Here is a 13,571-nt window from a genome sequence, read left to right on the forward strand (position 1 = left end):
GAATTAGTTTGAAAAATGTCTTAGCACTTTGAAATGTAATCCCATCAGCCTCCATCAGATGTTAAAGCCTGACCTGGTTGGTAATTGAATGAGGGGATATATTAAGGAAGATGTAAGATTCTGTATGAGAGTATTCAGTATCTGTATCCACTTGTTTTATATGAGCTTAGATGTAATATTAAACGTTTAAGAAGATACTACTTTTCAAATTAATCACTAAAATAAAGTACTTTGCTAAGGAATTAAGATAGTGGAATAGGAGTAGGGAAATTCTTGTTTTGTTGCTGAAAAATTTTAACCAATTAATCACTTCTAGAGGGTTGATGAACCACAGATAATTTATGTGTGATTTGGGGGCTTTGGTTTCAGGGACCAGGCTATATTTCAGGTAACACACTAATAGTTTGCCAACCTACTCACATTAGCAACAAATGAAAAGTTGGTTTGTAGCATCCTGTTCTTAATTGGTTGGACTGATGATCATAAAGGTCTTTCCTATCAAAATGATTCTGTGATTCTAGAATCATTCTGTACTTCTGCTGAATACAGGCTCCCTTTTGCGCCAAATAAGCTTTTGGTGAACTTGGGAATGTGCATATGATTGAATAGGCACGTGCAGTTATACCATGCTCAGGCAAGATGATACGTTCACATTTTTTCTTGACTTCCATGAAATAAAATCAGATCCTTACAAGATCCTGAATTATGGATGCCTATAAAACGTAAAATGTATGCTGCAACAGTTTGCGTTTTGTTGTGCATAATCTTCATTATGTTTTCAGGATGGAACATGAGGCTACCCAGTTAGAAAAGCAGCATGTGCACAGTGTATATGAAAATACAGCTGCCTACTTTAGTGATCTGCAGAGCAAAGCATGGCCTCGTGTTCGGAACTTCCTGCTGGAACAAAAGCCTGGCAGTCTTGTTGTTGATATTGGTAAGCCATTCTTTCAGATGGCATGAAAGATTGTTTATAAACTTTATTTGTTTATATGTTAATCATATGTACCTTCAGATCAACTGCTTTTAAAACTTGTTTAGATTTGGTTTTAAATTGTTTTTAAACCCCTACTAGATACCATATACCACTTGTTTTAATTTTTTGGCAGTGTATCAGGTAGACAGTTAATAATTTTTGCCCTTATTTTTGTTGATCTAAACCTTAATTTATCAGTTTCCCCATAGGCTTAATGATCTGTCATTCCCCTGGAGCCCTTTAAAAAAAAATTATGTTAATAGCTAATTATTTCATATTTCAGTTTCTTAAGATCTCTTGGTTTATGTACTACTGGTCTCCAATTTATTGCTTTTCATTTGTTCTAAAACTCCTCCTATCAAGGCTTTATATTAAGAGAAATCTTCTGATGTGATTTCTACTAAAAATATTTTAAAAAAGTTATGATCTCAGAATCTTCCTGTGATCCTAAACACAGACACCAAAACCTTGTTTTCCTTCTATGGTGCTGTCATCCCTACATGTTTGATTTATACCTTGATTTTCTGTTTCTTCTAGAGACTTTTTAGGGGTTTCCAGGTGCTGGAGTGTTTCCTTTCCATGCGTTATGACTTCGGTCCTATACAGCACATCATTGCAAAACAGATGCTCTTTTGCTCTGTTGTATTTTCCTCACTGTTTAAACTAATAAAATCCTTTTACACAGCAAGGTTTAACAAATGTACTCAATAAAATATGTATCTGTCTTATTTGCATAAGCTTTAGGCCATAATCAATAGGTAATATGTAGTTCTCCTGCTACTGTAGCTATTTTTATATGTCTGCACCATTTTCACTAATAATCTCAGGAAATATCCTTGTAGCATACAGTCATTCAACAGTCAGCTTAAACTGATATTTCTCGGCCTAAATTGTTGTCATCTCAGTAGAAGTCATTTGAAGCTTAGCTGAAGTTCTTTGAGGCTTTATCAGCAGGTATCGCGGTGACTGCTGAAAGCATAAGGTCACCCTGTTAACAGTCTCATCTGGAGAGAAGGTAGATGCTTATAGTTGCCAGTAAGAATATTCCCATTAAGGCACACAAGGTATCTCCTTTTTTGAGGTTTATTAACATCTACAGGAATCTGACTATTGTGTTTATTTTTAGTATGTATTCCGGGAGGAGTGGCACTAAAGAGGCACTAGTGCCTAGTGGCACTAAAATTTTCAAAATGAGATGTTAAACTGATAATTTCCTTTTCAGTTTAATACCACCTTTTATTAAAATATCATTTTGTCTAATTGCCTTATTATTTTTCATTCAACAAAACAAATGACAATAGCTTGGCCATTGTTAGCTTCATGAAGGAATTCACCCTCCTGATGATTCATTCAAAAGTGAATCTCTGGCAAATGCAGATTTTTAGAATACTGGGATTATTAAGACTATTTAGTTTCATTCCAGGGAGGACCCTCCACTTCTGAAAACTCCCCATGATTAAAAAGCACTTTACCAAAAGCCATGTATTAAGCAACTGAATCTTCTAAATTAATGTATGGTTGAATAAATTATGTTCCTGTGCAAACATGGTAATGAATAATACTTTATACAAATTTTTAAAACTAACTTAGTTTTCTAACTAACATGCCAGGCTTCATGTTTTATTGCATATATTTCTTGAACTTCATTATCAATATTAATGTTTTCCATTTATCTCAAATGTTACTCAAAATAGCACTTGCTTTTAGCTTAGAAATATGCTCTTTTTCACCACTGAAGTGTTGTTCTGTTCCACAACAATTCCTGTGTCTCTCCAGATAATGGTGCACATTAACATCACTGAGAGCAGCAGTGCTGCAAGAAACAGTGTTGTTTCTAAAGATAACTCCAGGCCTTTAAACTGAATTTCCAATACTGAGATGATTCTCTTTGCCAGGCTGCTACCCCGTTGCTTGGCTGTCAACTTTCAGAAATTATTCTTCACTACTGATCTAGAACTGAAGTGAATGATTCCTAATACAATTTTGAAAAGTGCCTGTTATGCATACGGCACTGAGAAACACTCTGCAAGATTTCCATTTAGTACAGCACAGTCCTTGAGAAGACAGACTTTTAGGTGGAAGACATTCTAGAACAGTTCATTATATTTGCGTGTGTTAAAATGCATTGGCACAAAGACAGAAAGAGGATGTGCCTGCAACATGGCGGGAATTTTTATGATTTACAGTTATTTTTCAAGTCTACATCTGAAGTTAAAATTGTCCTTTCTGACTTGTGTCAGTGGCATCTGTGGTGTAGGACTTCTTGGAGAGAAATGAGATGCACTGGAGAGGTACTTTGTGAGGTTTAGCAAAGAGTAGAGAAGAACTTTGAAAAGAGATCTATTACAGGTCACTAAGAAAACGAAACACACTGGCTTCAGGAAATCCCCTGAACAGAAAGTAATTGGAAGCTGGAAGGGTATTGAGGAAAAGGACCATAATGCTTACCTTTTTCTTACCCTCTCCTGGATGTCCATTTATGCTCGTTGTTGGAAGCAGGATATGAGGCTATATAAAGGCTCAGTGTGAAGCAGCATGGTTGGTTTTTTTCTCTTAAGATGTGCAATAGTGGCCACAGAGGCCACAGAGGACTACTGCCTCCTCCTCCCACCTGAACTTTTCCTTAATTCCCCACAGAAATACAAATAGCCTGCTATTATACAGAACTGTGTAACGAGTATTTTTGTTGGTGATGTTGGTACTGTTACAATCCTAATGGTGTGAACATATAATTTCAAACAGTCCAAATGAACTCTGCAGCAGTTAGGCTAGTAGGCACAAGCCCTCATTTTGTTTTCTAGGAAACCTTAGGATTAGGAAAGCCCTCACATTACTTTCCCTGCTTTGGGAGGGGTAGCAAATGTTTGGAATACAGGACTTCTGATCTAGTATTCTTTTCTTTAGGTTGTGGAACTGGAAAGTATCTCAGTGTCAACAGTCAAGTGTATAATCTCGGCTGTGATTACTGTGAAGCATTGGTAGACATTGCAAGGAAGAAAGATGATGAAGTTCTCGTGTGTGACAACCTTAACCTTCCCTTTAGGGACCAGTGCTTCAATGCAGTCATTTCCATTGGAGGTAAGACAACATATATGCATTCTGACCCACAGCAAATGAGAAATTCTGAGGGTTCTTCTCTTTCCATGTGGCTTAATTTCAGTAATTGTTTTGAAACAGTTCTTTTAGAATCACAGCAAATATAACTGAAATGAATGTAGTAAACATGAAAAAAAAATTCCATTGCATAGAGGCGCTGTTGGCCGAAGAAGTACGTGGATCATTTGTTTGTTTATATGTGGTCTTGTTCACCCTGTGGAGAAAAGATTTCCTTCCAGCATGCATTTTAAACAAGTGAAAACTAATATAAACATGGCTACTTGCAGTTTAAACAGATTAGGTGATCAAGATAAACTCTTGGTTCCTCCATAGGTTCTGTTTTAATCAGCAAATGCATTGAAATAAAAGCTTTCTCTGTAGCAGAACTTGAAACTCATGTTAACTATTATGTGTTATGAATTCTGATTTCTCTTATTCATGAAATAAGAACTTAGAGCCATACAAGCACTGTTGTCTTAAAAAAGTGAAGCATCTCAGCATCTTAACTCCTCTGACCTCTCTTTTTGAAAATATTACTCATAATTTGAGAAGTATAAATTGCAAAGTGTAGAGGAAAAATAGATTACCCAATTACAGTCTACGTTTTCAGCTCTACTCTTGTTTGAACTTCTTTTAGGGTTTTTCAATGTATCAGCAAAAATATAAAGTATGATAATTGTTATTGATAGCAATCAACAAACTATTTGAAATGTGATAGAAATGTATTTTAAAATTTATTTTTCTCATATGCAGGTGGAAAGGAACAGTTACTAATATGCAAGCAGTAGTGATATTACTTTGCTTTCATTTTGGCTAGTTAACCAGTGAGCCCTCCCCAAATGTTAGGTCTTGTAGCATATTTTCAGGGCTATCAGATCAGATGACTTTGAAGGATAGTATACCTATCTAGTGTTTATATCAGTTTTAAGCCTGACAAGATTAAAAGTTCACATGCTATTTCAGTGCATTTAACAATAATGGATTTTAACCCCTGTTGAACAAAGACATGGTATGCCTGTGTCCATCTAATTCTAAATAAAATGGTTTTCATCCCATTAGAGAGAAAAACAAGTATTTATGTATATAATCAAGTACACTTATTGGCTTTGCTGGTATAATAATGTTTATAGGATTTCTTTTTCTGCAGAACCATCAAAGTGATTCTATGATTTTAACCAGGAAGAATATTTAAACCATTAAATTAATTGCTCAGATAGATCTTGCACAGATTCTGTTGGTTAATTGACACTTCTTTCTGGTAAACTAAGCTTGTGTGCTTATGCTATCTCTGTCAGTTTTGATAAAATTTTGCAGGAGGATCTGTAGTGACATATGGCCTAACTTCAGTATGAGAGAACAGATCAGTTTCTTTCTCCCCACACTGTGCAAACCATTGAATTTTTTAAACTTTTTTTTTCAAAATTCGAGAAAAAAATGACCAGAGTGAGGAGTACCTGGAAACAAACACTGACCACGGGCAACCCTTCTCGGAGTTGGCTGTTTTGTGTTCTCAGCAGCTTGTGAGAACCTAGTTAATATCAATTGCCAAGAATGCTTTTCTTGGCTTCTGGTAATAAAGCTATATTTTTTTCCCCTTCGTAATTTAATGAGTTTTGAATAATGACAAGGCTACTTGGACTCAGTGTTCATAACTGCAGTGTTGAAATAACACTATTTCCACTAGTAGAATTGGGTACTGTCAAGCGGCACATATAAAGATAATCTAAATTTTCTGAATGTATGGAGATGTCTTCAGCTAAGAACATATACTATTATTATATGCTGTTACATGGCTATGTTGAATGTTTTGCACGTAGAAGTGGCTGGCACCAACTCTACTTGAATCAAATTATGGAATCAGACCTCTTTACATCATTGATTGAATCAAATCTAGTACTGATGACATATAGAACAGCATGACCAGTGTGTCCAAACACAGTACAAATTAATGCTTCTGAGAGTTTAGAGAGAAAATAGTTGTCTTTAGAGAGAAATAGTTGTCTTAGCTATTCTCTGACTGTTAAAAATGGCTCCTTCCTATTCCAGGTGAATAGGAAGATAGAAATAATGTAGAAATCTTGAAATACACCTTCATTTCACATTAGAGTGAAATCTGAAAATGTGGAAATTATCCTGGAAAGAAAATCCAAATAAAGTGATCAATAGTTTTATTTTGAATTTGACTTTTTATTTTTAATAGCATAACACAATGTAAAAAAATCATCATGCTGAGACATGCAATGTAGACATTCTTTTTTACAAAAATGAAATCTAATTTTATAAAATTAAAACAATGGAAATATTTGTCTAAATTTTCTCACTAGCTCTTTGAAAGTGTGCTGATATAAAAGTACAAAGTATCTTTTTACTGATATTACATTTTACTGTACACACCATCTATAACGCTGCTGATGCCTTTGAGAACACACGCAGGATCATCCTTGAGGAGAAAAGACAACGCAGAAAGAGTCGTGTCTTGCAGAATTTACCACCTAAGGAGTCTTTCTGCTGTGCCTTTTGCAACCAGTCATGCCTATCTCGTATTGGCCTTTTTAGCCATCAGCGCGCTTGTGACAAACGTGGGTAGCGACCTTTCCCAAATCTTCGTTCGTGAAGCCTAGCCATGATGACATTTTGCTGTATTTATTACATGGTGAAAAGATTTTCTGTTTTCAAGGTAAGAAAGGTAAGTAAGGTAAGTCTGAGAAGTGTACCAGAAACTAAAGTCAAACTTGATACTACCTAACTCACCTAAAGGCCAGGCATTTAAGTGAAAGTTAGTAGTGTTATGACCTTTTTTAGATGCAGAGAAACACAAACCTCCACTTTATGTGCCTGAGTTTTCTTGAATCCCTATTTTGGGATGAGTTTAATTTCCTTCTTTGGGATTTTCCTATTTTTATCCATTGAACATAATCGTAAAAGAGAGCATTCTGTGGTAAACTTGCGTTGTGGTACCAATAAATTCAGCGCTGTTGCTGACTTGCAGCAAGTAATAAGTGGAATGAGGAGCTAAAATGATTAAACATGTAGAACAGGTTGAAGACAAAAATGCCCTGTCCTTACTGATATTCAATAAATTCCTTTTTTTTCACAGTGATACATCATTTCTCAACTAAACAAAGAAGAATCAAAGCAATAAAGGAAATGGCAAGGGTATTGATACCTGGAGGCCAGATAATGATTTATGTTTGGGCTATGGAACAAAAGAATCGTCACTTTGAGAAACAAGATGTATTTGTTCCATGGAACAAGGCCTTGTGCTCACGCCATTTTTCAGAATCAAATCAATCTGGAGATAAGGGTGAGTTTGTGCGTACTGCAAAAGGCCAAGACATACACCCTGCACAGTTCATCATCTCTGAGTGCAGCTACCAAACCAATTTGCAACCAGAAACTGATTCAAAACATTCCCACAACATGGGCCATTGCTTACCCAGAGCCTGCTGCATGAAAATTTCTGAAGAAGAAAACAGGTTTTACAGTGCTCTAGGAAAATCTTTCCGCTCATGGTTTTTCTCCAGATCCCTTGATGAATCAGCCCTGAGAAAGCAAAGTGATAAAATGAGGCACCTGAAACAGGAAGGAGTATGGGCAAACAGTACTGACCTGAGACATGAAGGGGTATGGGCAAACAGCACTGTACCCATTCAGCATTCGCGACACTGCAGTTTGGATTTAGGTCACCACAGGGCACTGTTAAAAGAACAAAGTTTAGATGACGATGATGTGTTCGTGGAAAGCCTGTCTCTCAAAAAACTACAGTGGTCACCAGCCACAGATGCACTGAAGGATTTAAGTTTAAATGGAGGACACCAAAATGTAGCTCAGAGCAAGGATGACAAAGCTTCATTTAAAAATGGCCCAGTGGAAGACAGGGACTGCAGCTGTGGTTGTAATAAAGATGGTGCTGGTAAGTCTGATGCCAACAAGCTTTTCAAAAGAACTTCAACGACTGACTCCACTGACTCAGCTTTGGATTCAGCAGTGTCTTTTGGGGACCAAACTGATGCCATGTTGGATACAAAGGCCTTCATGCGTTATTACCACGTTTTTCGGGAAGGGGAGCTGTGTTCTCTGGTAGAAGAGAACGTGCCTGAGCTTCAGATACTTTCTTCCTGCTATGACCATGGAAACTGGTGCATTATTGCAGAAAGAAGAGGAACATAACTGTAAAGAGATCAAAGCAGAATCCAGTGACTGAGGATTTTAAGCTGCTCCTTGTTTTACTGTGATTGTGCAGTGTGACATGGAATTTGAATCTTGTAGTTGTGTGCCATTTATTTGTGATTTGTTATTTCTCTGACTATTTAATTAGTTAATGCAAGGTCTATATATAGGAATATAAGCGGTAAAAAATATTTATGTTTTGTTAAACTTTTATGAAATTAAAACTGGAGAGTTTTATATTGCTTTTAGCAAATAATTGTGTTTTAAAATATACTTTTCTATTGAGAAATAAAATCTTTTTGTAAGACAAGGATCAGGGCATCTTTTATGAGAAATATCCTCTCAGTAGAAAGTTTAGTCTTTGTTCTTCAAATCTGAAAGTGTGTCACATTGCTCTCTGTTCTTCAAGTCCTGTAAATGAGACATAGACACTATGTCTAAAATTGTACTTGACTATATACTGGTAGAGTGCATTCTGCAGAACTGGGAGCAAACATGGTTGGGAATAGAGTTGATAATAGGCAAAAACTATGTACCAAACAAGCTCTGCATATTCTGTCATTTGAGGTTTGTATTTCAGAGCAAATGACAGAACAGATTTTGAACAGTATTTTGGACTTTTATTTTAAAAATTATTTAATTTGTTTCTCAGGTTAAGTTTTATGTGTTAGCTCTCACAAATACTTAATTTCCTTTGCTGTAGTTTTTCATTAGTTATGTGTATATAGAAGTCAGAGGGATTTGTGAGAGTATCAGTATTATGTAAAAGTTATAAAATATCAAATATTTGAGATACATATATCTTTTTGATAAGCTTGGGAAGCTAAGATAAGAGTAATAAAAATCCAGTATATATCTGGTCAGCTGTCATATTACTTTTCTTATTCACTGACATGAGAATATATTGTGTGTTAAATAATGTAGATTAGAAGAGGATAAGCCCAGTTTGTACATAAAATACAAATTCCTGTCTTTGCATTTTAAATGAATCTTTTGAGACCTAAATGATAACAGATTGCTTACACTACTTTCCCATTCCCTGTAAGATAAATTTTACTGAGCATGGTTTCTCATCATTATCAATCTGTACTAGGTTGCAGCAATTACACTCATATTGTTCTTTATACTCAAATAATTTCATCCCTCTCAGTGGGATGTGAAGTTATACGTGCTGTGGATAAAAAACACCTGGCTTCAGAAGATAAGTAGTGAAATTACCAAAAGAAGCAGGCTAGAGTAGGCTAACTGCCTTGTTAGCACAGAGTCACTCCATTTCTAGGCTTTATTTGTAGTCAGTGGTTGCAATGAAGGGCACATCTTCAGCTGGTGTGATTTCATGACCTTTAATGGAGTTGCACAGATTCACACACCCCCCCCAAAAAAACCCCCCCGAACAACGCAAAACCAAACCCCTTTTGTTACAGCAAAACAGACCTACATAATTAAGATGTCTGCCCTATTATTTAGCAAATAGGTTTGAATACAAGGCAACAGGAGTGAAATGCCAAACTCTTCCAATCTGTGCTGCATAAGTAGATGGATTTGGGATTGTTCAGTAGGAAGCCCCGATGGTGCTGAGTATTTTTTGATGCAGCTGCCCAGCAGTAAATTGCCACATGGTAATGTATTATAAATTTGTTTACTGGAGCAATGTCCATAGAGCAATCATTTTTGTCTCCCTTATACCTTGGGATCCTCATACTTTATTCTTTCTGGATCTGCACCACTTGCAGTCCCCATGGGCCTTTGAAAATAAATGTATGGCCAAAAAAGCATATATCTGAGACTTCTAAAATATTATTCCACTCTTAAGTATTACTTTCAACACAGCCTGGGGCTATTGCTCTCAGATGGTGTGTATAATCTATACTTCAGAAAACTGGCAATATTCCCTGCATCACTGGGTCTAGCCGCTCCTGTCTGAGGGGGCAGCACCTGATGCATTCTCAGGCTCCAGTTTTAGAAGCTTTGTGCCAAAGTACCCACGCTGGCATATTGCAGAGCCCATGTGGATTGTGCTTAGCTCCACACCTCATTTGACACGTGTTTGTGTCAGACAAGTGTCGGCTGTCTCTTTTGTTGGGAATTTCTGGGGAAGTTTGAGGATTTTAGAACAGAAGTCTATTGCTTCCAGATAAGATATGACAGTGGATATTCAGTGCTCCTGAAATTTGGGCTGTATTTATGAAAGAGGAGGATTATTATCATCCTGTATCCAATTCTGAAACTTTATCTCTAAACTCCAGCATGCAGAAACTCTATCTCACATATATAAAAATATTTATTAAATATTATTAATCTAAGCTGACAACTGGGTTTAGTTAATTATGAGAAAGAATATCATGATTCTATTATCTGCACTTCTACAATCTTACTGGCGTATTTGGTATGTAGTCAAACAGGCTGATGAAATTTGGAGAAACTGAGAAAGGAAAGGTGTGCATTCTCTTTACAATATCGACTTGCTATCCTTGCAAGAGACCGAATCAGGATCACTGTCAGGATCCAGTGAAAACTTGTTGCTGTTTGACAGCTGTTTGAATAACAGCTGTCACCTCAAAGCTACTGAGGTACTTTAAAATGCTTTTGTGTTTGTAAACTTTCCATGCATTGTTTGGTTTGAGGTTCTTGCTTGGGGATGCTTTTTACAATGACTTATTTCTGTATTGGGTTTTCTCTTGTTCTGAGCTAATGCCATTACATTGTATTTCATACAAGTTTGGATTGTATTCTTATAAATTCCTGGGAGAGGAAGAGGGAAGGTTTGGTAAAATGCCTTTTTTTTTTTTCCTCCCAAATATTCAGTTTTCCTCTGAGGATGTATAGGCACCATGTAACATAATTTTTGTAGACTGGAGATCAGTCAGCGGAGCTCATGAGTGTGAGGTCTGCACAGCAAGCCTTTGTTCCTGTATGCAGTCTCCCATCTATTTGTGGTGGCTGTCTAGATCTGTAACAGCTCTATCATCTCATAAGAAAACAGATCACTTCACTAAAAGCATGGTGAAGGTCTCTCTTGACTGGTTTCTCTTTTGATGAGGCCCACCTTAGGCAAATGTACTTTCCAGAAGAATCCACATGATCCCAGACTTTAATAGCTTACAGACATAGTTAATGTGCTCAGAGAAGTGTGCATACCATTGGGAAGTCTATAGTAAATTAATGAATAAGTAAATAAAACCCAGTTGACCTCAAATGCTAAAACTTTCAGCAATGTCCAGACTGAAAGACCTGACTGTTATAAGGCAAAAGGCAAATATGTCCTTACATTGCTTGTCTGGCAAGTAGGCAATAATTTCATCTCAGTTCTGCTGATAACAAACCTGCTTTTGACTTTAGTGGGCTAGGATTGCTCCTGAGCTGGTTATCTAGCTCTAAGTGGAACATGGAGAAATTTTGATTACATGAGAAAAGATGTCTTTTTGTTTTACAAATTAATTCAGGTGGAACTTCCTGAGCGTCAGTATCTGCCCGTTGCCTCTTGTCCTATTGCTTGGCACCACAATTGCAATAAAAAAATACACAATTGAACAGACTTATTTTTGCAGAACTAATGCAATTGCAAACTTTGGTGAATTACATTTTATCTTTTTTATTACATGAAAATATTTCTATTAGAAGTGAACAAGTGTAAATTTTTTAGTGCTACCAGTGACGACTATGTTTTTCGAAACTTACCATGTAGGAATTTTAAAATCACAGGTGAGAAATAAAAGCTATAAACATTCTAGCAGATTTTTTTCTGGTACTTACTTGTATACAAGTTGCAGTTTAAAATGCTGAGTGAAGAGTTGTGTATGTTCCACCGGCAGAATATTGTTAGTGAACTGCCTGGGTAGGTTCTGAATAGAAATAATCACTCTGCTCCTGTGTCCTCTCTGCCACGTCATATCTCCATCAGACTGCATTCATATCACTGTTGGTCTGTATTAGTATTGGCATTGTGTTGAATGTATTGGTCTACCCACTTTCTTGCTCAGCACTTCTACAGGATTTGGCACTACTTTAGTACTCCAGAAAAATGAAGTGTGTCAGTGTTAAGTATATACTACTACACTTCTTTGTGAGTTCAGCATTTCTTACTCTTACAGTATATGAATTCTGGCAGCTACCCGTTATTTTATCTTCCAGTTTGCTGGTCCAAACCATGCTTAGGTACTGCTCTGTAATCAGTTCCATGTCCTTACATGGAACCTGTTCTTTAGTATTTAACAGAAAATAAATCCTACTTGGTTAAAATATCATTTCCTACCAAATTTTTGTGTCTTCAGATTAGCTAATAAATATATTAGCCACCAGGAAATCTGTATCTTGGAAAGTTCTTAGTGAATGCTAAATTTGAGAAGACTCTGTTAGTGCTGTTTGGTCAGTAAGTTAGACCAAGTGGACACAATGCAAAACAGATAAGGATAATGAAGCTGTGAAGCCAGGGAGTCTGGCTTTAGAGAACCATAGTTAACCTAACCATAAATGTGATCATTTCATTTAGGTAAATAAAGGTGGTGAAATGTGGTTTTTAACTATGTCAATACTGTATGTCCTGCTGACCATAGAAAATCAGGATGATCGTCAGAGTTAATTGCTACAGAGCTACATTTCCTGTTCCTTCTGATCCATTTACAGTCATCCAGGGCTAAGCTTTATGGTGTAAGATAACACTGAGGTATTTCTGTGGGATTACCAATGTTCTTTTTGCACCAGTTTTAATCAGAGAAGAAAAAGAAAGTAATTAAAATTATTCAATTACCTGGTCAGGTTACAGCTATGCTGTTCTACAGTTGCAGTGATTGTTATGTTTGTACAATTGCAATGTCACTTATTGTACTGATATGTTTATTATACTAATACTAAGGACCTGATAGTAATTAAGCACTATCCAGATGAATATTAATACATGTCCAGTAGTACAGAATATGTAACCTAATAGTATTTAGGTTATGGGAAAATAGTATGAGCACAGGGTGGACAATAGGGGGATAACAAATATAGTTTCAGGGGGATATGGAATGGTCTTTATGAGGAGGGAATAAATTAAATCTGATAATGTTAAGAAGGGCTAGGGAAAAAGAACAAAGAGAGGTAGTATACAGAGAAATGAAGGGAAATGGCAAAGATGGGAGCAATCACAGCAGAGGAAGCACAATCAGCACTGCAGGATATTCTTAGCATATGCAGAGGTTCCTGTTTTGACTGCTTTAACTTTCTGGATGGTCTAGTTGGTATCTCCCTGCTCTCTTACTTAAAGAGCATGTGCAGAAGGAGGAATACACCTTTTTCCCACCACTTGGAGCTCAGTACTGTTTCCCGTACGCTTCCAAGGACAGGCATA

At 36.5% G+C, this 13,571-nt stretch overlaps 1 protein-coding gene across 7 annotated transcripts in view; it reads left to right on the plus strand.

Moving 5' to 3' along the window:
• The window catches only part of TRMT9B (tRNA methyltransferase 9B (putative)), a 124,135-nt gene extending 111,652 nt beyond the window's left edge, over window positions 1–12,483 (plus strand). For all 7 annotated transcript variants that reach the window (XM_027636193.1, XM_027636195.1, XM_027636194.1 and 4 more), the window contains 3 exons: window positions 783–937; window positions 3,881–4,054; window positions 7,170–12,483. In XM_027636193.1, the coding sequence (XP_027491994.1) occupies window positions 784–937; window positions 3,881–4,054; window positions 7,170–8,242 (1,401 nt within the window). In that variant the 5' untranslated portion in view covers window position 783 and the 3' untranslated portion in view covers window positions 8,243–12,483. The remainder of the gene's footprint in view (window positions 1–782; window positions 938–3,880; window positions 4,055–7,169) is intronic.
• Window positions 12,484–13,571: the final 1,088 nt, after the last annotated feature.

Source organism: Corapipo altera, unplaced genomic scaffold, assembly GCF_003945725.1.
Source record: "Corapipo altera isolate COAL_440 unplaced genomic scaffold, ASM394572v1 22b, whole genome shotgun sequence".
Classification (NCBI taxonomy): domain Eukaryota; kingdom Metazoa; phylum Chordata; class Aves; order Passeriformes; family Pipridae; genus Corapipo; species Corapipo altera.